The 25,003-nt window shown below is 47.5% G+C and overlaps 1 protein-coding gene across 1 annotated transcript; it reads left to right on the top strand.

Moving 5' to 3' along the window:
• The first annotated feature begins 211 nt into the window (after nucleotides 1-211).
• On the top strand, nucleotides 212-7,241 carry RBBP9 (RB binding protein 9, serine hydrolase). The gene is made up of 5 exons (XM_066594534.1): nucleotides 212-346; nucleotides 2,280-2,322; nucleotides 2,794-2,899; nucleotides 4,096-4,181; nucleotides 6,540-7,241. Exons 1-5 carry the CDS (start codon nucleotides 227-229, stop codon nucleotides 6,764-6,766), a joined length of 582 nt encoding a protein of 193 aa, XP_066450631.1. The 5' UTR covers nucleotides 212-226; the 3' UTR covers nucleotides 6,767-7,241.
• Nucleotides 7,242-25,003: the final 17,762 nt, after the last annotated feature.

Below are 25,003 nucleotides of genomic sequence, written 5' to 3'. Positions count from 1 at the left end.
TTGCGACTTGTTATAAAGTCATGGCTACTTTTCTAGATACTTTTGAAAAGTGGAGTTAGAGGTGTAACATCTGTTGTTAACGGCATTAATTGATTTGTGCTGAAAAAAGGGTACAATTTATGCCTGAACATCAGTAATAAATGTGCCCTTCTATGTACGTCTTAGCACTAAGAAACTACAACTCCCATGATGCAGTTCTCTGAGAGCACTTCCTGCATGTGCAGCAATGTCTGAAGGCTCTGCTGCAGTAGTTTCCCCTGTGAAGGCTGTTATAGTGCCCGGCAATGGAGGAGGGAATGTGGAGTCATGTATCTGGTATGGTTGGACTAAGAAGAGACTTGACAAGGTGAGGAAAGAAGAACAGCAGACAGCACACTGAATGTATGAGTCCATGATCATGAGGGGTTAATTGGCTTTCTATGAAATAGCCCTTTTGTCCTATTAGGGTCGGGTGATTAGATTGTGAGCTCTTCTGCAAGCGAGATGGGTGATTATATAAGTGTACACATATCCCGGCACTATGTAATATCAGACATGTATCACTGCGCTTTATATGTAGATCCTCCGATTGCTGTAGGCTGTCCCAATGGTGACATTATAGGTAGAGGAATTCTGAACGCAGCTGCCGAGTCAGCCTAGATGTATATCTATTAGGGTATAGTGTTTTAACCCCTTGGACTATTTTGTCCACGAGGATGCAACAATTTTTCTTTGGGGGGTGGGGGGGGATTTTAGTTTCTACTTTTCAAAAGCCATAATTTTTTTCTTTATTTTTGCATCGAAATGGCCGTATAAGGTATTTTTTTTATTTTTATTTTTAAACGTGCCTATGGGCTATTTCAGACGACCGTATATCGACTTGGTTTTCACGGCAAGCCGATATACGGTGTCCTTGTCTGCAGGGGGGGGGGGGGGGGAGGAGGAGGAGGAGGAGGAGGATGGAAGAGCCAGGAGCAGGAACTGAGCTCCTGCCCACTCTCCACTATTTGCAAAAGGAGGAGGTGAGACGGGGGCGGAGCTAAGTACCGGTACTTAGCTCCACCCCGCCCCTCCCATTGCAAATAGTGGCAAGGGGCGGGAGCTTAGTTCCAGCTCCTGGCTCTTCCATCCCTCCCCCCGCAGACAAGGACACCGTATATCGGCTCGGCGTGAAAACCAAGCTGATATACGGTCGTCTAAATAAGCCCTAACAGTCGTTTTCACTGTTACCAATTTGGCGTACATATAATATATTGTAAAACTTTTATTAACTTTGTGTTAATCATGGCCGTGCCCTCATGTCACCCATTGTTTTTAATGGGGCTGGTGGCAGCATCGCACCACATGCTAGCTGCACACAGTACAATGCGAGACTTCTCATTGAAAACAATGAGAGAAACTCAGCGATCCACCGTCACAGCGCTACTTCCCCGAAGTGATGCGAGGTGCTTTAGATATAAAAACACCTCGCATCTACGGGGAAATCGCTCACCTGTGTGAAGTTAGCCTTATTGTGTCTTTTTGGAAGCAAAATGATCAAAATAAGCATTTTGCCTCCGTTTTTTTTTAGGCTTTTCTTTTTACTTTTTTTTTGCGTTGCAGAATAAATGGCGTATTTAATTTATCGTACAGGTTGTTACAAATAGGTTTTTCTTACACAAATGGGAAAGTCCCCATGTAGAGGACTTGAACCATAAAAGCTCTGATCGCTATGATAATGCACTGCAGTACTTCTGTGCTGCAATACATTATTGCTCACAATACTGATGTACATTGATTACGGCATGTAAGCGGGTAAGAGCAGGGATTGTTGTTCTCATCAATCCCCACTATTGCAGTGGGTGGTTGACTATCAGCCATAGCTGACACCAGCCGTGAAATGGCGCGGGTTAACTTCTGAGTCTGTGCGTTAGTTTGTCTTGCTGCATTTAAGTACCACCCCGCCAGGATGTAAACTTACTTCTTGTGGCGTTTAGGAAGTTCCAATATTGTGACAGTATTGCTCATTAGTCACATCCAGTTATTGTAGCAGCAGACTGTAAAATATTGTCAAAACAGAAAGTTTATCATTCAGTACGGTATAAAAATTGTTGGCTGTTTGTTGTTTTTTGGATAAGTTGTCCAGGTCGGCAACTCTGATCTGCCATCGGGGGAAGAGTCGGAACGCCCCTTTCCGCATTAGACGATCGGTGGGTCCGGCTGCCGGTTACCCGCTGTGTGTGGGCACCGGTGTATCAGTAATACGTCTGAAATAAAATAAAACAAACTTGTTGTAACCGAAACCTTTCATTTGTTTGCAGATCCCACATTTCAAGTGTTTGCTCCGTAACATGCCCGATCCATGTAAGTATGTGCACGGTTTATAAGCTTGTGTGAGCATTCAGGAACCTCTAGGGGGCGCCTCCAAGCCACAGCATGCCTTTCATTAATTACATGAGTGAATTCCACAACCAGGCACACCAAAACCTGCAACGAAATCCTGTGGTGGATCTTCATGCAGATTCACTTCTTGAAGAATCCCGTGACTAATCCCTATGTGATCTCCCTGCAGATTGTCGGTAACCCGGTGTCTGCTGGCCACCAGCAGAAGGCAGGCTACTGTAAGAGGCAACAGTGCAATTTGATTTCTGCATCTCTCTTGGTCTGTAATTGGATTATGTAGAAAGCAATTCATGTAATAGAAAACCCCATAAGCTTTGATTTATTTTTCTCTGGATCCTTCCCCCTTCCATGAATTGCCGTGTGCTTCAGACGGCGCCTCCTAACCATAATAAGCATTTAGAAATGTATATTATTGTCACTTTTGAATTGTAGTTACAGCAAGAGAATCAATATGGCTGCCATTTATGGAATCGGAACTACAATGTGACAGCAAGACTATAGTCATTGGGCACAGTTCTGGAGCCGCTGCGGCCATGAGGTACGCCCTATTCTCTGATTTCAGTAATGGGTATGTCTATACCGGTCAGGTATAGGTGTTCTTTTTCTCCCTGTTGTCAGGTTACGATCTTTCTTTTGATCTAACTGCCCCCCCATCCACCCCTCCCAAATAAATATATAAATACATAAATTGATCTCTGGGCCTTGGTGTGCAAGTAGCCTATAGGTCTTCTGCAGACGGCTGGGTTGGATCCCGCTTTGAGAATTCTCACAGCGGGATGCGAGCCGAGCCCCTGCAGTGACAACCACGGCTCACCTCCTCCCGGCGTCTCCTTGCTCTCCTGTGTGCCGGCTGCTGCCCAGCTAGCACATGCGCAGGGCAGAGCCGGCGTGTTACCCTTTGTGAGGCTAACACAGAAATAGAACATGTGGTGATTTGTTTACCGCACTATCTGGTGAAACAAATTCCTTCCCGACTCCATAATAGCGGTCAGAATAATCCCTAGATCAATGTTTGAAAGCTGCTACCCGACTCCAAGACCCGGATCAACAACCCCGCTGTTTATTAAATGTCGTAAAGTTCCAAAAAGACTTCTAGTCCCCTTTTAAACGCCTCCATCGATTTTTGCCATCACCACGTCCTCAGGCAGAGAGTTCCATAGTCAAGATTTCCCTTTCCTACATAGTGGACCAACTCCTAAAATGCGGCCCTGTCGGCATTGTTCACTATACAATGGTATACATCAGGAAACGTTCCCCAGATACCACAGACAAACTGCTCAACGGGATATATGTATTAAACCCTATTATGGCAGTTTGCTGGTGCAAAAAAGTTGCAATTTTGACGCATGTGCAAAATTGCATCTTTTTGAGCATTTACGCCGGACCCAGTTATTTTTTCAAAATGTGGATAGGCCCCAGCATCAGGGGTCGGGGCTGTGTGCAGCCTGTCACATTTAACTTAAAGTATACCAGAAACTGGTGTACATTATATTAGTAACCTCAGCTTGTAGCTGGCATAGGTTTCCATCTGGCGCATGGAGGTGCCACCAGATGAGAGGCTTGTACCTCTTGATACACTTGTCACTGTTGCTGGATGCACAATTTACTTAGATCAGCGTATTAAACGCCGGTCTACGTAAATATGCCCCAACATGCAACGAACCTCATACGGAAGCATCTTTCTGATTCTTATAATCACCTTTTGTAAACTTTGCTTTTTTCTATATTTCGTAGGTTTGCTGAAACGCATCAGGTGTTTGCAATAATTCTGGTCGCTGCGTACACCTCCGACTTGGGGGATGAAAATGAAAGAGAAAGCGGTATGTTAGACTTATGTTGATAAAATTAGACTATATTAACCAAAATGATCGTTGTATGGGCGAAATTTAATGGCGAATGATTGTTTCAGCGACCGATGACAGTCAGTCATTGTCTAGAAAGAAATCGGCCACATTTGTAATTTTTGTCCCATTTTCGCTTCCCTTTAAGGAGAGCACCTAGAAGGTGTGAGGAGACTTGTAAGGCCATCCATGCTCCTCTGGGAAATATGCAAATGGAATAATAGCTCTACCACCCTGATGAGGGCCGATCACCTCATCATGTCTGTGTATGGTTTTTCTGGCTTTGACTTATAATTCCCAGTCATTGTTACAAGACTTGTTTAAAAAGTCTAACCGTTACTTACAAGAATGCTGCCTTCCAATAGGTGGCGCTGCAGAGGTATTGTTTCATCTTCCCATTGGCCTATATGGACTAATGCTGCGATAATTATCATTCAGAAAATCGTTCCAAGAAGCGAAACTGAACGATGATAATCAGTTTAAACATGAGCAAATGACTGAGCAACGAATGAGAATTGTGTGCTTCTCATTCGTCATTCAGTTTAAGCCGACATGAAAACCAGCGCTGCCTTGTTCGCTCGTCGGGCAATTTAAACATTGATCATTCAGTGTTTCGCATAGGAATATGAGACATTGAATGACTAGTGAATGTGAACTACATGATTCTCAATGAGAATCGTGCAGTGTAAGCTCGCTGTCCGAGCGCGGACAAGCTGCTGATGATGTCACCGGCTCGTTCGCTCGGGGAAACCAGATTCGTGAGACTCTCTGTCCATGTAAAAGGGGCATAAGTCGTGCATTGCTGCATCTGCAAAATGATCGTTCATTCAATGCTGTGAAGACTTTCTGGATCAAAAGTTTTCGGGGCGAGCGCCATTGTATTTCAGTAATCCAGTGCTGCATTTCTCTTTCGTAATATACCGTGTAGGAGGAAATGTCCATAAGCCTGGCTTAGTATAATTTCTCCTAGTGCATGTTGCACTTAATACATGAAGAGACACACACCTCTCCATGTATTTTATTGTATGTTTGTATATTGCTGGAACTTCGGAATATTGTATCACAAAAATAAATATGACCGCTATATTAAAGTGGTTGTCCGGTTGTAAACTATTGATGGCCTAGCCTCAGGGTAGGTCAAAAGTGGTAAATGGGCAGGGGTCTACTGCCCAGGACACCCACTAATCAGTTGTTTTCCGGGCTTGCCTGCTCATGCAGAGTTGTTTTCTACAGGAAGCAGATGGCTCCATTTCCCACTGCAGTGGCCTAGCTTGGTATTACAGGCAAAGTTCCCATTCACTTCTATGGATAAGAATAAGTCCTCAGTAATTAACTGGGCAACCCTTTTAAGACTTTAGCTGTGCTGACCCTTACTGTATTGCCATGTGCCTCAGATTTCAAAGAGAGGGATTTTTTATGTTTCATTTCATATAAAGCCAACTAAATAAAAATCATGGCATAGTTCAGATGAAGCACAGTACATAGACTCATCAAGGGTGGTTTCACATGTGCGTTCGAGTTTCCAGTTTCCTGCTCTGTTCAGGGAGCAGAAAACGTACCAAACAGCGCCAGAAGGGAACCCATTGACTATAATGGGGTTCTTTCGCTTTCCGCTCAGCTGTGCAGTAGTTTTTTTTTTTTTTCTTAAACTCCTGCTTTCCTCCAGATTTCGCAACTGAATTGCAGACGGGCCGCAGATCAGACAGCTTCCATTGACTTCAATGTAAGCAGACCATGCGGGATTCGCACTGAAATGGAGCATGCTTTATTTCATTCGCAGACGCCCATGTATCCCTATAAGTGGCTTGATTTCCAAATCTTCTGCGCGGGTCACCTGAGTGGCTTCTGCAAATCAAACCTACCCGTTGACCTTGGGCCTTAAGGCCCATTTACATGCAACGATTATCACTCAAAAGCCATCGTTTGAACGAAAATCGTTGTGTGTAAATGCTTCCATCGGCTGAATGATTATTTTTACGTGAGTATAAAATCCATCTTTCAACCAAAGAGAGGATAACACAGACCGCATGCTGTGTTTGCGGTCCATGGTGCTGTATTCTCCTTGGGAGCTGCTGATTACATTGTATTCAGCAGAAAGCCCATGGCAGAACAAAGGAGCTGAATGCAGAAAACAGACCACCTCCTTTTCTCTGTGTACAGGTCCAGGAGGCTTATTTACATGCAAATGAAGGTGATAAGTTGCTAATAGAAATTAGTGTCCATTAGCGTTTGTGCAAAACAATAGCTCTAACCTATCTTTTGAACGATTATCTTTGTGTCTAAATGGGTCTTTAGTCTAATACTTAACATTAATTGTGGACAACTCTTTCTTCGTAGGTTACTTCAATCGCCCTTGGCAATGGGAAAAGATCAAATCAAACTGTCGTCACATTATTCAGTTTGGTTCTACAGACGATCCGTTCCTTCCTTGGGGCGAACAGGAGAAGGTTGCCGATAATCTGAGTGTTGAGTTGCACAAGTTCTCAGACCGCGGACACTTCCAGAATACGGAGTTTAAGGACCTACTGAATGTGGTGAAGAAACTTATTCCCACTCCTGTATAAACAGTTCTGCTTTGTGGATCTAGTGCTTGCTGGATATCATGGAGAACAACATTGGGGCGGATTTACTAATGTTACTTAGCTTAGACCTGGTCATGAAATGCACCAAAACTTGACCCATTCCTTTTGTAGAATGTTACATAAAGTCTTAGAGCAATTTATGAAGCAATCACACCAAAAATGGTAATGCAGAGAACCTTGTGCAACAATGGAGGGAGCATGGCTGAAATGCAACAATGTGCAGCAAAAACTTAGTGCAAACTAAGCCAAACAATAGGTGGCATAAAGGTGTCTAAAGATGGGCAACATTTATCATCCAGCATTAGCATTTTAGGCTGTGTAGTCTTAAATTTCGACTGTTTATTAGAATTAGTGAATCCGCCCCATTATTTCTGGGTCATATGTTATGTATAAATATGTAATAATGTCATCAACAGGTTGCTGTAATGCATTAAAATTGAGGTTTCACACTCTTCTACATCTATTATTGCATCTTTTTCATTGTATACCCCCTTACATATGTTACATATTTAGGCCATCACAATCTCCGAAGTTAAATATGTAAAGCTGAGAAGTAGCTGCTATTTACTTTTTTGTAGTTTTGGTATTTTAAAGAGTGTACACTTTCTGAACTAGTTTCTTTCCGTATTGTCCCAATGCATTTGTATGGTGTGCATCAAGTCTATACGTGGACCATGCAGTGTGAACAGGGCCTGTCTAACTAGCTTGTGCCCTGATGTGTGTAAAACCGTGTGTGTGTGTATAATATATATATATATATATATATATATATATATATACACTGCCGTTCAAAAGTTTGGGGTCACCCAAACAATTTTGTGTTTTCCATGAAAAGTCACACTTATTCACCACCATGCGTTGTGAAATGAATAGAAAATAGAGTCAAGACATTGACAAGGTTAGAAATAATGATTTGTATTTGAAATAACATTGTTTTTACATCAAACTTTGCTTTCGTCAAAGAATCCTCCTTTTGCAGCAATTACAGCATTGCACACCTTTGACATTCTAGCTGTTAATTTGTTGAGGTAAGCTTGTGAAATTGCACCCCACGCTTCTAGAAGCATCTCCCACAAGTTGGATTGGTTGGATGGGTACTTCTGGCGTTCCATACGGTCAAGCTGCTCCCACAACAGCTCAATGGGGTTCAGATCTGGTGACTGCGCTGGCCACTCCATTACCGATAGAATACCAGCTGCCTGCTTCTGCTGTAAATAGTTCTTGCACAATTTGGAGGTGTGTTTAGGGTCATTGTCCTGTTGTAGGATGAAATTGGTTCCAATCAAGCGCTGTCCACTGGGTATGGCATGGCATTGCAAAATGGAGTGATAGCCTTCCTTATTCAGAATCCCTTTTACCCTGTACAAATCTCCCACCTTACCAGCACCAAAGCAACCCCAGACCATCACATTACCTCCACCATGCTTAACAGATGGCGTCAGGCATTCTTCCAGCATCTTTTCATGTGTTCTGCGTCTCACAAACGTTCTTCTTTGTGATCCAAACACCTCAAACTTGGATTCATCCGTCCACAACACTTTTTTCCAGTCTTCCTCTGTCCAATGTCTGTGTTCTTTTGCCCATCTTAATCTTTTTCTTTTATTGGCCAGTCTCAGATATGGCTTTTTCTTTGCCACTCTGCCCTGAAGCCCAAAATCCCGCAGCCGCCTCTTCACTGTAGATGTTGACACTGGTGTTTTGCGGGTACTATTTAATGAAGATGCCAGTTGGGTACCTGTGAGGCGTCTGTTTCTCAAACTAGAGACTCTAATGTGCTTATCTTCTTGCTTAGTTGTGCAACGCGGCCTCCCACTTCTTTTTCTACTGTGGTTAGAGCCTGTTTGTGCTGTCCTCTGAAGGGAGTAGTACACACCGTTGTAGGAAATCTTCAATTTCTTAGCAATTTCTCGCATGGAATAGCCTTCATTTCTAAGAACAAGAATAGACTGTCGAGTTTCAGATGAAAGTTCTCTTTTTCTGGCCATTTTGAGCGTTTAATTGACCCCACAAATGTGATGCTCCAGAAACTCAATCTGCTCACAGGAAGGTCAGTTTTGTAGCTTCTGTAACGAGCTAGACTGTTTTCAGATGTGTGAACATGATTGCACAAGGGTTTTCTAATCATCAATTAGCCTTCTGAGCCAATGAGCAAACACATTGTACCATTAGAACACTGGAGTGATAGTTGCTGGAAATGGGCCTCTATTCACCTTTGTAGATATTGCACAAAAAACCAGGCATTTGCAGCTAGAATAGTCATTTACCACATTAGCAATGTATAGAGTGCATTTGTTTAAAGTTAGGACTAGTTTAAAGTTATCTTCATTGAAAAGTACAGTGCTTTTCCTTCAAAAATAAGGACATTTCAATGTGACCCCAAACTTTTGAACGGTAGTGTATATATGTATATGTATATATATGTGTGTGTGTATAATATATATATATATATATATGTATATATATATATGTGTGTGTGTATAATATATATATATATATATATATATATATATATATATATATATATGTGTGTGTGTGTGTGTATGTGTATGTACTGGATGTGTAAAGGCTTGTTGACATCCGTGTTGGAGGTTCCTCAGGAGTGGTTATCAATAGTTGATTGGCCCGGGTCCAATGCTTGGGACCATGGCTAATCAGCTGATTGCTTGCTGGCAGCGCTGCTACACAAAAGGGGTCTGAGTGGAAGCCGCTTCTTCAATCCTTGTGTAGTGGCCGGTGCTTGTAGCTGTAAGGAACCCTGTCCACGGTCGTGGGGGAGCTGGGAACAGAGCTGTCAGGTCTCCACACTGAGCCTATCTGACAGAAAGGCTCACTGTGGAAATGGTGGCATGCCACAATTTGAATCCCGTGAGCAGAGAATCGCTATGATTCTCCGCTCATGGACGTCGGGGCTGCTCTTTCACTGCGTTACCCGCGGCTGGATTATCACCGCGGATAACGCAATGAACTATTGCCCGTGGACAGGAGCCCTAAATCAATGGAAGCTGCGCCTGCAGTTACAAGCACCGGCCACTACGTGGGTCAGAGCAGTGGCTTTCACACTGACCCCTATGTATTGTGGCGTTGAGCAGGCGTCCGATCAGTTGGAGTCCTCAGTGGCGGACCCCCGGCTGATCAGCTGTTGATGACTTATCCTGATGATGGGTCATCACTATTATTTGGCGTGGAAAACCCTTTTACCCGTATGTCCACATATGTCCTGGATTTTGCTACAATCCTACAGCAAAACCAGCAAAGGATTCATGACAAAAATTGTACGTCTATGGTTACGTTCACATCTCATTCAGGCACCTGTCCAAGTTTACCATCTGAAGGTTCTTGTCTGATGTCGAAAATGGCACTCCGATGATACCTTGAACTGCACTGTATGCTGTCATGTCTATAAACTCCATGCCTGCTGTCGCACAGCAATGCACCTTTACGTACTTGTAATGGTACACAGACATACATCTAGGATACTTCCAATGTGGATTTGTATGTGGGGAAATATGCAGTATATTACAATACAAGCACCATCTTCCTGTACAAGGGCTTCAGATCTGACGTGCCAAAATTACATTCAAAGGGACCCTTGATGGCTCGATGGGCTGTAAACTCGGAAACGGAGACCAAAACTGCAAGCTTTGCTCTGTGTCAGCAGTTTTCCGTTCATGTGCTATTCTGTCCAGCCAAAACTCTGGAAATGAATGGAAACTGGTTATAGGATACAAGGAACAGTATTGTGTACAATGTAGTCATATATATAGTTTTAATTCTACTTAATCCTAATATGTTCATCCTTAATGAAAGGTGCAAAGGGAATCTTCACTACCCATTTTGCAGCCTCCTGTAGGAGTCTTCTATCCAGGATGCCTTTTCTGGCATCTAATTAGATCTTTGGGGTCTAATGTGATTTATTTTGGTTGTGCACGGTCTTTATCAACCAGAAGCCCCTTAGGTGTTACAACTTTTGCACAATGGTATGGATGTTTTAACCTTTGTTATTAATCATAACCACTGGATCTAAATCTTGCAAGCAACATTTTGCGTTCTCTTAGAAAGATCTTGTGTACATCAGTTTCTCTTCACCATAAATCAACTACTCTTATTTGTAGGGTTTAGTTTAGGAAAATAGAAGTTAATATACTAGTTAAGAATCATGCTTAAGCTCAACATCACTAGTAGAGATGAGCGAGCGTACTCGGAAAAGCACTACTCGCTCGAGTAATTTGCTTTATCCGAGTATCGCTGTGCTCGTCCCTGAAGATTCGGGTGCCGCTGCGGCTGACAGGTGAGTCGGAGCGGGCGGGAGAGAGGGAGAGAAAGATCTCCCCTCCATTCCTCCCCGCTCTCCCCTGCAGCTCCCCGCTCCGTGCCGGCACCCGAATCTTATCCGATACTCGGATAAAGCAAATTACTCGAGCGAGTAGTGCTTATCCGAGTACGCTCGCTCATCTCTAATCACTAGCCAAGCCCCCTGCTGCACCCTCATGAAGGGCAATCACCCCGAAACAGCTGTCTGTGTATGGTTATTCTGGCTTTGGCTCACAATTCCCAGTCATTGTTATAAGACTTGTTTAAAAAGTCCTACAGTGACTTATAGGAATGCTGCCTTTCAATAGGTGGGTATTGTTCCATTTTCCGATTAACAAGATCATAAAACACATCCACCCGCTCCTAAAAGTAAAGTTTCACTAATATATATTTCCAAAGTAGAAATGTGTTATGAAGAAATGTATCTTTTGAAAAACAGATAAAAAAAAAAATGCGGTATATTACATTACAAATTGGCATGAGTATACAAAGTGTGCCCATGGAGGTACCCTTCAGCTGGTGATATTCGAAAAAACCTTTAAGACCAGCTTAAAAACTAAGGGAAACTTTTGGGGAGGAAAGACATTTTTTTTAATTTAAAGGGGATTTACAGGCAAATACTATTGATGACACATCCTCAGGTCATCGATGGTATCCTCAGGATAGGTCATCAATAGTACTTGCTCAAGACCCCGGCCGATTAGCTGATCGGTCACCAGTTGTCAGCACCACAACACACAAGGGTACCAAGTGGAAGCAGTTAAGTCAGATTCCTGCATGGTGGCCTATGCTTGTAATTGCAGGTGAAGCTCTGACTGATTTCTATGAAAACTGCGCCTTCAATGAACTGTTTCTGCTCTGTATTCCTGTGTGTTGTGGTGCTGACAGTGGGCACCTGATCGGCTGATTCACCACTCGGGACCCCAGCCGATCAATATTGATGACCAATCCTGAAGATCATCACAGAAGGGGAAATAAAAAATTAAAAACAATCACAGAAAAATGGCCGTTGCTTACTGAGTGAGGAGTGCATATAGATGCATCCTCCTCTCACCATGCAGGTAGCTGACTACCAAATGGAGGAGCCAATAACACCTGTGAGGGCACCGATAAAACACCCACTCACACTGCCTCCTGATAATGAGGGGGGTGGATGCTTGGTGTACACTCCCACACATAGTGGATACAAGGTGCCAGACCATTCTGATATATGTAGTTCACCATGCAGACCAGCAACCTATTAATGACGCCATGATAATTTGGCGGGTTGCCCTGCATTTCCATCAGTGAACCACATTGGTACTGCCACCCTGGGCTCCCCCTGGAGTCTTAATGCCACACTGCATGTGAATGATAGGTAATAAATGCAAGGCATTGGTTGGATGTTGGCCAAGATACATGAGCCCACTAGCCACTTCACGGTTCCTTGCGTTGTAGTGGGTCCCTACACTAATATAAATGCGTCACAGAAGGCGAAAGGAGGTGAGAGGAGGATGCATCTATATGCACTCCTCACTCAGTAAGTAACGGCCATTTTCTGTGATTGTTTTTAATTTTATATTTCCCCTTCTGTGATGCATTTATATTAGTGTAAGGATGTTATATTTTTATTTATGATTTTTTTTTCATATGGGAGAATAGAATTGACTAGATTACGCCATTGGGGGAGCAACTGGGGTCTCCTATCCCTCCAGCACAATGCTACAGCCTTATGGGACAGAAACAGCACCTCACCAAGAAAAATGTGGATATGGAATTGCCCCTGCTCTTCATCCAGTGTACCCAGTAGACATTCAGTGGGGTGTGGTGGGAGTGGCACCCCCAATCGTTGTCCCAGGAAGTCTGTAACCTCCATCCAGAGTACTAGCTGACAGCTCTACGTCAAATGGTTAAAGTTAGCGTTGGGTGCCTGACGGCATTGTGTGTTAGGGGTTCTGTTCATACTAAAGAGTCTGGTGTCAAATAATTGATGTATAATGTGCAATTGGATCAGTTTGTTGTTAGCTGCTGGCGAGACTGAAGTGTAGGAGGACATTGCGGTACTCCACTCCTCTTCAGAGAGCGAGGGGATTATTTCTCACCAATTGTCCAAGACCCCCAGTTCTACATATAAAATTTTGTCTTGAATGAGGTGTGTATATAGCTGCAAAATTACCCCCCCCCCCCCCCCAGGTCTCTGTGTATGCAAAAATCCTATCAAGGAGAAGGTGGAAATGGAGCGATGTGGCTCGGGGTAATGAGTGCAAAACACCGTTAATATGTACGTGTTCCAAGGAGGCGACTCCAAGATCTATCCAGTATTGTGTGTCTGAGAGGTTCAGCAAGTGTGGGGGCGCTCTATTACCCCATAGGGGGGTTTCCAGGGGCGTGTCCTCATACCTAGTGCTCCGTTTACACATCTACCAGACTCTGGCGGCCAATCTGTGTATTGGGAGAAGCAGTCTAGTATGCAGGTCTGTTTTTCCCAGTACAATCCAGAGGGAAGTCTCAGACAGAAAGTGCATCAGATGATGGTCCGAGTTTGGGGGGTCCGAATCAGACAGCCAGTAATGAATATATCTAATTTGGCCCACTAGACAGTATCGTTTGAAGTCTGGTAGTGCGGCACCTGCCATCTCTTCTGGATGCTGTAAGGTTTCCCCCAGATGAAGGAGGTTAATAGAGAGTTAGTACCACAGAAGGTTTTTAATAAAACTATTGTTTCTGTGTGTTCCAGACAGTACAAAAATTTTGGGAGGATTATCATTTTAATAAGACTGATTCGGCCTGCTACCAATAAGGGCAATGACTCCAAATCTTACAGTTATTCTGAAGACAGGGGAGGAGACAGGCCACATTCATATTAAAGCTGGAAGTGAGGTCTCTAGATACGTGAATTCCCAGGTGTTTAAAACTTGGGGAGACTTAGAGGACACATATCTTATCCCCCATGGTCCAGTCTCTTGTTCGCAGCGCACAGATATTGGCCTTTGGCCAATTGATATATAGGCCTGGAAAACGGACAAACCTATTAATCAAGGAGATTGCCACAGGCTGAGTTTTCTTTGGGTTTGACATTAACAGAATCACGTCATCTGCATATAGTCCGACCCGATTTTCCATTGAGCCTATTACAATTCTTTAGTAAATGGTTTCGTGAAAATAACTAAGAGGCCTCAACGGCACACCTAAAGCAACACGGCTTATGCAATAGGGAGGTATAGTAGAAAACAGCGTCAAGCTTGCGGATGCACGCTCACCATGGGATCCGGACTTTCTGGGTCCCGTTCAGGCACTAGGTAAATATATAGGTAAGCAGCACCACCTGGAGCTCCTCAAAAGATCACCCTGGAGTCTTCAAGGAATAAAATCCCAATTTCCATCTTTATTGATAAAGAAACTCCATTGACAAAACAGGAGCTTGCGTAAATGGGTTCTTGACAAAGAAGTAAAGCGAACCGTTCTATGGCCAATGTGAACAAGAGAGAAGAAAGAATTCCCCTGCTCAAATGAAAGGGGGTAGAGGTCATATTTACTGAGACCGTAGCAGATGGGGAGCTATAGATTGTGGAGAACCACGTAATAAATATTTCTCCAAACCCGAACATTTGGAGCACCAGCAGTAGATAGGGCCACTCCATTGAGTCAAATGCTTTGGCAGCATCAAGGGAAGCTAAAGCCCAATCCAAAAACAACCCATTTTTAAAATGAAGCGCTCACGATGGTGCAGGTCCTGCTTCTCTCACCTGTGATGCCCAGGAAGGCTGCTTCTATGCACACATTTTCCAAGTAGCAACTGCAGAGAAAATTATTACATTACAACTAGAGATGAGCGAACGTACTCGTCCGAGCTTGATACTCGTTCGAGTATTAGCGTGTTCGAGATGCTCGTTATTCGAAACGAGCACCACGCGATGTTCGAGTTACTTTCACTTTCATCTCTGAGACGTTAGCGCGCTTTTCTGGCCAATAGAAAGACAGGGAAGGCATTACAACTTCCCCCTGCGACGTTCAAGCCGTATACCACCCCCCTGCAGTGAGTGGCTGGCGAGATCAGGTGTCACCCGAGTATATAAATCGGCCCCTCCCGCGGCTCGCCACAGATGCATTCTGACATAGTTCAGGGACAGTGCTGCTGGTGCCGGAGCTGCTATAGGGACAGCGTTAGGAGTATTTTAGGCTTCAAGAACCCCAACGGTCCTTCTTAGGGCCACATCTAACCGTGTGCAGTAGTGTGGAGCATTGCGCCCTGCAGTAATTATACATAGTCCAGGGCCAGTAGTGGTGAGGCAGGGACAGAAGACATATTTATTGAATATAGGCAGTGGGCCTTTCCAAAAATATTTGGGGAAAAAAATCTATTTGGGCTGCCTGTCACTGTCCTCAGTGTACTGGGTCTGTGCTGGGTGTAGTTGTCCTCCTAATTCATACGCAGCCAGCTAAGTGTTACAGCAGGCTTGCGCAAAATTATTTCCTGGCTCTGTGTTGGCTGTTACATGACCGCTGTATTCCAGTCCACAGTGCAACAGTCTGCAGTTATTTTACATACTCCAGGGCCAGTAGTGGTGAGGCAGGGACAGAAGACATATATTTATTGAATATAGGCAGTGGGCCTTTCCAAAAACATTTGGGGAAAAAAATCTATTTGGGCTGCCTGTGACTGTCCTCAGTGTACTGGGTCTGTGCTGGGTGTAGTTGTCCTCCTAATTCATAAGCAGCCAGCTAAGTGTTACAGCAGGCTTGCGCAAAATTATTTTCTGGCTCTGCTGTGCGTTCCGTAAGCGAAGTCAGCCTCCAACCACAGGCCAATAAGCGGCACATTTAATTACAGTGTTCTGTTTCTGCACTACTGGTAATACACCATGCTGAGGGGTAGGGGTAGGCCTAGAGTACGTGGATGCGGGCGAGGACGCGGAGGCCCAAGTCAGGGTGTGGGCACAGGCCGAGCTCCTGATCCAGGTGTATCGCAGCCGACTGCTGCGGGATTAGGAGAGAGGCACGTTTCTGGCGTCCCCACATTCATCTCACAATTAATGGGTCCACGCGGTAGACCTTTATTAGAAAATGAGCAGTGTGAGCAGGTCCTGTCGTGGATGGCAGAAAGTGCATCCAGCAATCTATCGTCCACCCAGAGTTCTGCGCCGTCCACTGCTGCAACTCTGAATCCTCTGGCTGCTGCTCCTCCTTCCTCCCAGCCTCCTCACTCCATTACAATGACACATTCTGAGGAGCAGGCAGACTCCCAGGAACTGTTCCCAGGCCCCTGCCCAGAATGGCCAGCAATGGTTCCTCTCCCACCGGAGGAGTTTGTCGTGACCGATGCCCAACCTTTTCAAAGTTCCCGGGGTCCGGGGGATGAGGCTGGGGACTTCCGGCAACTGTCTCAAGACCTTTCAGTGGGTGAGGAGGACGATGACGATGAAACACAGTTGTCTATCACTCAGGTAGTAGTAATTGGAGTAAGTCCGAGGGAGGAGCGCACAGAGGATTCGGAGGAAGAGCAGCAGGACGATGAGGTGACTGACCCCACCTGGTTTGCTACGCCTACTGAGGACAGGTCTTCAGAGGGGGAGGCAAGGGCAGCAGCAGGGCAGGTTGCAAGAGGCAGTGCGGTGTCCAGGGGTAGAGGCAGGGCCAGACCGAATAATCCACCAACTGTTTCCCAAAGCGCCCCCTTGCGCCATGCCACCCTGCAGAGGCCGAGGTGCTCAAAGGTCTGGCAGTTTTTCACTGAGAGTGCAGACGACCGACGAACAGTGGTGTGCAACCTGTGTCGCGCCAAGATCAGCCGGGGAGCCACCACCACCAGCCTCACCACCACCAGCATGCGCAGACATATGATGGCCAAGCACCCCACAAGGTGGGACGAAGGCCGTTCACCGCCTCCGGTTTGCACCGCTGCCTCTCCCCCTGTGCCCCAACCTGCCACTGAGATCCAACCCCCCTCTCAGGGCACAGGCACTACCGTCTCCTGGCCTGCACCCACACCCTCACCTTCGCTGTCCTCGGCCCCATCGACCAATGTCTGTCAGCGCACCGTCCAGCCGTCGCTAGCGCAAGTGTTGGAGCGCAAGCGCAAGTACGCCGCCACGCACCCGCACGCTCAAGCGTTAAACGTGCACATAGCCAAATTTATCAGCCTGGAGATGCTGCCGTATAGGGTTGTGGAAACGGAGGCTTTCAAAAGTATGATGGCGGCGGCGGCCCCGCGCTACTCAGTTCCCAGTCGCCACTACTTTTCCCGATGTACCGTCCCAGCCCTGCACGACCACGTCTCCCGCAACATTGTACGCGCCCTCACCAACGCGGTTACTGCCAAGGTCCACTTAACAACGGACACGTGGACAAGCACAGGCGGGCAGGGCCACTATATCTCCCTGACGGCACATTGGGTGAATTTAGTGGAGGCTGGGACAGAGTCAGAGCCTGGGACCGCTCACGTCCTACCCACCCCCAGAATTGCGGGCCCCAGCTCGGTGCTGGTGTCTGCGGCGGTGTATGCTTCCTCCACTAAACCACCCTCCTCCTCCTACGCAACCTCTGTCTCGCAATCAAGATGTGTCAGCAGCAGCACGTCGCCAGCAGTCGGTGTCGCGCGGCACGGCAGCACAGCGGTGGGCAAGCGTCAGCAGGCCGTGCTGAAACTACTCAGCTTAGGAGATAAGAGGCACACGGCCCACGAACTGCTGCAGGGTCTGACAGAGCAGACCGACCGCTGGCTTGCGCCGCTGAGCCTCCAACCGGGCATGGTCGTGTGTGACAACGGCCGTAACCTGGTGGCGGCTCTGCAGCTCGGCAGCCTCACGCACATGCCATGCCTGGCCCACGTCTTTAATTTGGTGGTTCAGCGCTTTCTGAAAGGCTACCCACGCTTGTCAGACCTGCTCGGAAAGGTGCGCCGGCTCTGCGCACATTTCCGCAAGTCCCACACGGACGCTGCCACCCTGCGCACCCTGCAACATCGGTTTCATCTGCCAGTGCACCGACTGCTGTGTGACGTGCCCACACGGTGGAACTCTACGCTCCACATGTTGGCCAGGCTCTATGAGCAGCGTAGAGCTATAGTGGAATACCAACTCCAACATGGGCGGCGCAGTGGGAGTCAGCCTCCTCAATTCTTTACAGAAGAGTGGGCCTGGTTGGCAGACATCTGCCAGGTCCTTGGAAACTTTGAGGAGTCTACCCAGATGGTGAGCGGCGATGCTGCAATCATTAGCGTCACCATTCCTCTGCTATGCCTCTTGAGAAGTTCCCTGCAAAGCATAAAGGCAGACGCTTTGCGCTCAGAAACAGAGCCGGGGGAAGACAGTATGTCGCTGGATAGTCAGAGCACCCTCCTGTCTATATCTCAGCGCGTTGAGGAGGAGGATGAGGAGGAGGGGGAAGAGACAGCTTGGCCCACTGCTGAGGGTACCCATGCTGCTTGCCTGTCATCCTTTCAGCGTGTATGGCCTGAGGAGGAGGAGGATCCTGATAGTGATCTTCCGAGTGAGGACAGCCATGTGTTGCGTACAGGTACCCTGGCACACATGGCGGACTTCATGTTAGGATGCCTTTCTCGTGACCCTCGCGTTACACGCATTCTGCCCACTATGGATTACAGGGTGTACACACTGCTCGACCCACGGTATAAGGAGAACCTTTCCACTCTCATACCCGAAGAGGAAAGGGGTTCGAGAGTGATGCTATACCACAGGACCCTGGCGGACAAACTGATGGTAAAATTCCCATCCGACAGCGCTAGTGGCCGAAGGCGCAGTTCCGAGGGCCAGGTAGCAGGGGAGGCGCAGAGATCAGGCAGCATGTACAGCACAGGCAGGGGAACACTCTCTAAGGCCTTTGACAGCTTTCTGGCTCCCCAGCAAGACTGTGTCACCGCTCCCCAGTCAAGGCTGAGTCGGCGGGAGCACTGTAAAAGGATGGTGAGGGAGTACGTAGCTGATCGCACGACCGTCCTCCGTGACGCCTCTGCCCCCTACAACTACTGGGTGTCGAAGCTGGACACGTGGCCTGAACTCGCGCTGTATGCCCTGGAGGTGCTTGCTTGTCCTGCGGCTAGCGTCTTGTCAGAGAGGGTGTTTAGTGCGGCTGGGGGAATCATCACAGATAAGCGTACCCGCCTGTCAACCGACAGTGCCGACAGGCTTACACTCATCAAGATGAACAAAGCCTGGATTTCACCAGACTTCTCTTCTCCACCAGCGGACAGCAGCGATACCTAAACAATACGTAGGCTGCACCCGCGGATGGAAGCATCGTTCTGTATCCCCATCAAAAACGGGGACCTTTTAGCTTCATCAATCTGTGTATAATATTCATCCTCCTCCTCCTGCTCCTCCACCTGAAACCTGACGTAATCACGCCGAACGGGCAATTTTTCTTAGGCCCACAAGGCTCAGTCATATTTTTTTTCTAAACAATTTTTATACGTTTCAATGCTCATTAAAGCGTTGAAACTTGCACCTGAACCAATTTTTATTTTAACTGGGCTGCCTCCAGGCCTAGTTACCAATTAAGCCACATTAACCAAAGCGATTAATGGGTTTCACCTGCCCTCTTGGTTGGGCATGGGCAATTTTTCTGAGGTACATTAGTACTGTTGGTACACCAATTTTTTTGGGCCCTCGCCTACAGTGTAATCCAATTAATTTTTTGCCCACCTGCATTAAAGCTGACGTTACATCAGCTGTGCTGGGCACTGCAATGGGATATATTTATGTACCGCCGGTGGGTTCCAGGGAGCCACCCATGCTGTGGGTCCACAGGGAGTTGTAACTGCATGTGTCCACTTCTAAAGAACCCCAGTCTGACTGGGGCATGCAGTTTGGGCCGAAGCCCACCTGCATTTAATCTGACGTTAGCTCTGCTGTCCAGGACACTGCAATGGGATACATTTATGTACAGCGGGTGGGTTCCAGGGAGCCACCCATGCTGTGGGTGCACACGGAATTCCCATTGCGGAGTTGGGGATTCCCAGTTGTACCTGCCTGTGACTATTTATAAAAAACCGCGGTCTGACTGGGGCATGCAGACACCTTGACAGAATGAATAGTGTGTGGCACATAGGTTCCCCATTGCTATGCCCACGTGTGCAGCTCCTGATGGCGGTGGCACAGGATTATATTTCTCATTGCTTCTGTACAGCATTGTGGGCTATCGTCCTGCCCCTTTTAAAGAGGGTCGCTGCCTAGCCGTGCCAACCCTCTGCAGTGTGTGCCTGCGGTTCCTCCTCATGGCAGACGCACTTATAAATAGACATGAGGGTGGTGTGGCATGAGGGCAGCTGAAGGCTGCGCAGGGACAATTTGGTGTGCGCTGTGGACACAGGGTCGTGCAGGGGGGGGGGGGGGGGTTGGGCAGCATGTAACCCAGGAGAAGTGGCAGCGGAGTGTCATGCAGGCAGTGATTGTGCTTTGTTGGAGGTAGTGTGGTGCTTAGCTAAGGTATGCATTGCTAATGAGGGCTTTTCAGAAGTAAAAGTTGTTGGGGGGGGGGGGCACTCTTGCCGCTATTGTGGCTTAATAGTGGGACCTGTGAACTTGAGATGCAGCCCAACATGTAGCCCCTCGCCTGCCCTATCCGTTGCTGTGTCGTTCCCATCACTTTCTTGAATTGCCCAGATTTTCACAAATGGAAACCTTAGCGAGCATCGGCGATATACAAAAATGCTCGAGTCGCCCATTGACTTCAATGGGGTTCGTTACTCGAAACGAACCCTCGAGTATCGCGATAATTTCGTCCCGAGTAACGAGCACCCGAGCATTTTGGTGCTCGCTCATCTCTAATTACAACCATTCAAATGAAGAGCGTCTGTAAAACTGGGGGTAAGGTAGTGGGGGGTGATCCCTCTGTATAATGTCGATATCCACTATTAGGGTATAATAACTGCATACCTCCCACCTTTTTGGACAGTCAAAGAAAAACACTAAGGCCTCATGTCCAGAAATTCAGGCCCCCGCGGATTCTCCATGCAGAATTCCGCAGCAGGTCCCTTCTTTCCCGCGGACATGAGACCTGAAAATTGATTTCTGCTACCTGTCCGGACGCAGCGGATCTTCCCTCCGTCGCGGCCGGATCTTCTTTCTTAGGCCTGGTGGATGTGCTCGGCACGCCGGAAGTGTGCCAGATGCATACGCCGTGCATTTCTTTTCTTTTTTTTTTTTAACTTCTGCTCTCCCGCACCGGAGAGCGGAAATTCAGCTGCGGATACGGATGGCTTCCATAGGCTTCTATGGAAGCCTGCGGGAGACCTGCAGAAAATAGAGCATGCTGCGGGTGTTTTCTCACACGTGCGATCCGCGCGGCAGGGAAAAATTGACATCTGCAGGTATTTACTTACCTGCGGGTGTCCCATGCATCCCTATGGCCATGGAAAATGCGTGCGGGACACCCGCACGGATTTCCTAATTCCATTTGTCCAGTGGACATGAGGCCTTAGGGTGACTTCACATCTACCAGAATATTCTGCAAGATGCTGTGAAATATTCTGCCGTGTGGAAAAATCCGCACCAAAAGCCATATGTCTGACATGACTATTCCAGTATGTGTGAATGCGCCCTGAAGCTGGGGTCACACGGGACGGAATTCCAGCGGAATTCTCTCACCAAAAAAACGTGAAATTTCCACTGGATAAGTGCGGCTTTAAAAACTCGTGTCCTTTAGCCGCAGGTTTGGAGCCGTTTCGCCGCCGGCATTCCACTGCAGTTTTCTCTCCCCATAGAGAGGAGAGAGGCCACTGCGAAAAAGAGAAAATAATTGACATGCTGTGGAATCAAATTCCGCACCGCATGTCAGTTTCCGCGCGGCTTGGCCGCAGTGTGTGGATGAGATTTTTGCAAAATTTCGTCCACTTTGCTGGCTGATCCCGGGATTTGGAGCCGCAGGCGGAATTGCCGTGCGGACTCCTTGCACAGAAATTCTGCAGCAATTCCGCCCCGTGTGAACGCAGCCTTATGGTTCACTGTGTGACAGACCCATTTTTCCGTTCCAGAGATGCCCCTAGCCTTTCCGCTGCAAGAGGCGAATAGTGAGATGGTGCCCCCTTCCTGCACCCACCCCCCAAAAAAAGCATTACTTTACTGACGACAAAGAAATAAAAAGTGTATGTGATATACTGTATATATTATACCCACACAATCACTGTCAAAAACCATCCCTCCCCTAGTTGGAGGAACTAAACGAATGTTTCCCTGTGTGACTGTAACGTTAAAGCCCCTTTTACACGCAACGATTATCGCTTAAAAGGACGAACCAATTAACATTTTTGCATTAAAAAAACTAATTCACATCAGCATTACGTTTTATGCTACGTTTGGGGAGCAGAAAAACCGGCACCTCTGACTGGTTCCAAACCGTCCCCCATTGAGTATACTGGAGGTCTGCTCAGTTTCCGGTGAGCAGTCCGTCGTTTTGCCGGAACCTACAGGATGAAACAGGGTTGCTTGCAGCGCTATTTTCTTCTATTTTCTAGTGTAATCGGTGACGTAGGTTCCAAACCTCGAATTCTAATCTGTACGAACCCTTAATTGCATCTCATCCCAAAGACATGGACAGTGTTACAAATCCGTCAACAGGGAATCCGTGGGCCGCGCCGGCGGTTTGCTGGGCTCATGCAGTAGGGAAGGAGTGCCGCCTGAGGCAGCGTGCTCCACTGGCCTCTAGGGCGCGCCACCTATAGTTATTGACCCGGAAGCTTCTCATTTAACATCATTGGACTAGAGACGTTGTCACAATCCAAGCTGCCCCAAATGATGGAATAATGTGCAGCCGGGAAACCTACAGATAGTTCACGGCGCAATATGATACGTTTAGGAATGCAAATCTATTCACAAAGTCAAAAAGGACATTTAACCCCTTAACGACCAGCCCATAGTGTTTTTACGTCCTCCCGAAGTGGGCCTTATTCTCTGAGGACGTAAAAACATGCTTCCTGCAGAGAATAATGCCCCTCGGGCTGTGGACGTCACAGCTCCATGCTGTTGGTGTCCGCAGGTAGCTGACAGCATGGAGCTGTCATCCCGGGCTGTTCGGAGCCCCCCCCCCGGCATTGCGATCGGCGCTATGCAATGGATAGCGCCGATCGCAAAAAAGTAAATAAAAGTGCAATAAAAGTTAAAGATTCAGCTGCTCTGATGGATCGGATCCATCGGAGCAGCTGAAATTACTCACCGATGTCCGTCACACGACTCCCAGCTGTCCCGATGCTCCGGGCGCCGTAGCCGTCCTTCTGCGCATGCGCGCCTGGCGGCATTACGTCAGCCGCATGCGCAGAAGGCCCGGCGGCGCGGGAGACTTAAAATCTCCTGGCTCCCGGCTCCTGTAGGTAGCCGGGAGGCAGGAGATGTCAGCGGGGACTGCGGTGAGTGGTCCCCGGTACCGCGATCGCCGTTATCCAATGGATAGCGGCGATTGCAAAAAAGTTAAAAAAAAGTGTAAAAAAAGAAAAGTTTTACCTCCCCTCATGGATCGGATCCATGAGGGGAGGTGAAAATACTCACCTCAGGTCCGCCGATGTCCTCCGGCCGGTGTCTGGACCCCCCGCTGGCTTCTGCGATGTGCCGATGCGGCGCGCATGCGCAGAAGCCGGCGAGCCCGGCAAATTCAAAATCTCCCTGCACCCGGCTGTCAAAGATAGCCGAGTGCAGGGAGATATGACTGGGGACCGCTGTATGTGGTTTCCAGTGATATGATCACCGCTATCCATCAGATAACGGTGATCATATAAAGTTAAAAAGTAAAAAAAAAAAAAAGTTTAAAAAGTTAAAGTTTCATCTCCCCTTATGGATCGTATCCGTAAGGGGGGATGAAATTACGTACCCAAGGTCCCGGATTTGTTCCCTGGTGGGATGTTGATCCGCGGATGTTACCCCAGCTTCGGCGCATGCGCCCGTCAGCATGATGGCGGACGCATGCGCAAAAGTGAAAGATTGCCCAAGAAATATAAAATCTCCCTGCTGCTGGCTACAAAAGGTAGCCAAGAGCCTGGAGATGTCACGGGGAGCCGCGGTATGCGGTTACTGGTCATGTGATCGCCGTTATCCAATGCATAATGGCGATCACGTAAAAGTGGCAGTTTCATCTCCCCTCACCGTTGCGATCGGTGGGGGGAGATGAAACATCTTCTCGGAGGCTTCCGCATTTGAATCCAGATGCGATTATCCTCCATGGACCCTTCCGGCTGCTGCGCATGCGCCCGCCGGCAAAATGCCGGACACATTCGCAGGAGCCGGGAAGCCCAGGAAATGTTAAATCTCCTTGCTCCCAGCGACCAACGGTTGCTGAGTGCTTGGAGCAGTGACCGGTGGCCTCGCTGAGCGGTCCCCGGTCACATGATAAAGTAGCGAACTAACATTAGGCCGGTCACGCGTGACCGGAGAGGAATTACAGGTTCTGCATGCGCTTGATCAGCGGTAATCCACGGATCAATCGCATGCATTGGATTACACAATTCCCCCCAATTAGCGGGTCGGAATTACGTAATCCACTCGCAGAAACAGAACACAGCATGCTATATTTTACCACGAATATCTGCGACCTAGAGCCCATTGTGCTCTATGACCGCGGATATACTCGCACCCCATATGCAAACACATTGTGTACGGGCTGCGGGTACCTGAGTCATCTCTAAGCGACGGCGCGGGAAAAGCAAACAAAAAAACGCCTGTGTGAATAGGCAGTTATGTGCAGTACATTACGCAACCGTACGCAGGGTCACAGCCGGGCTCACAGCTGGGATCCGCTGCAGGCCTCGGCGAGCGGATTACGCCTACGGCTACGTGAGCCCGGCGTTATTCAGACCGCTACCTGTAATCCGTAATTTACAAGAAGCCCCGGGAACGCTCGCCTTCCTGCAGTTCCAGGAGCAGCTTGTTGAGCGCCTTCTCTGTGAGACCGCTGCACCGCAGCAAGATTACAAAGCCTCACAGCGCC

This window comes from Eleutherodactylus coqui, chromosome 3 (genome assembly GCF_035609145.1).
Source record: "Eleutherodactylus coqui strain aEleCoq1 chromosome 3, aEleCoq1.hap1, whole genome shotgun sequence".
Classification (NCBI taxonomy): domain Eukaryota; kingdom Metazoa; phylum Chordata; class Amphibia; order Anura; family Eleutherodactylidae; genus Eleutherodactylus; species Eleutherodactylus coqui.
This window is presented reverse-complemented; position numbering and strand designations above follow the sequence as displayed.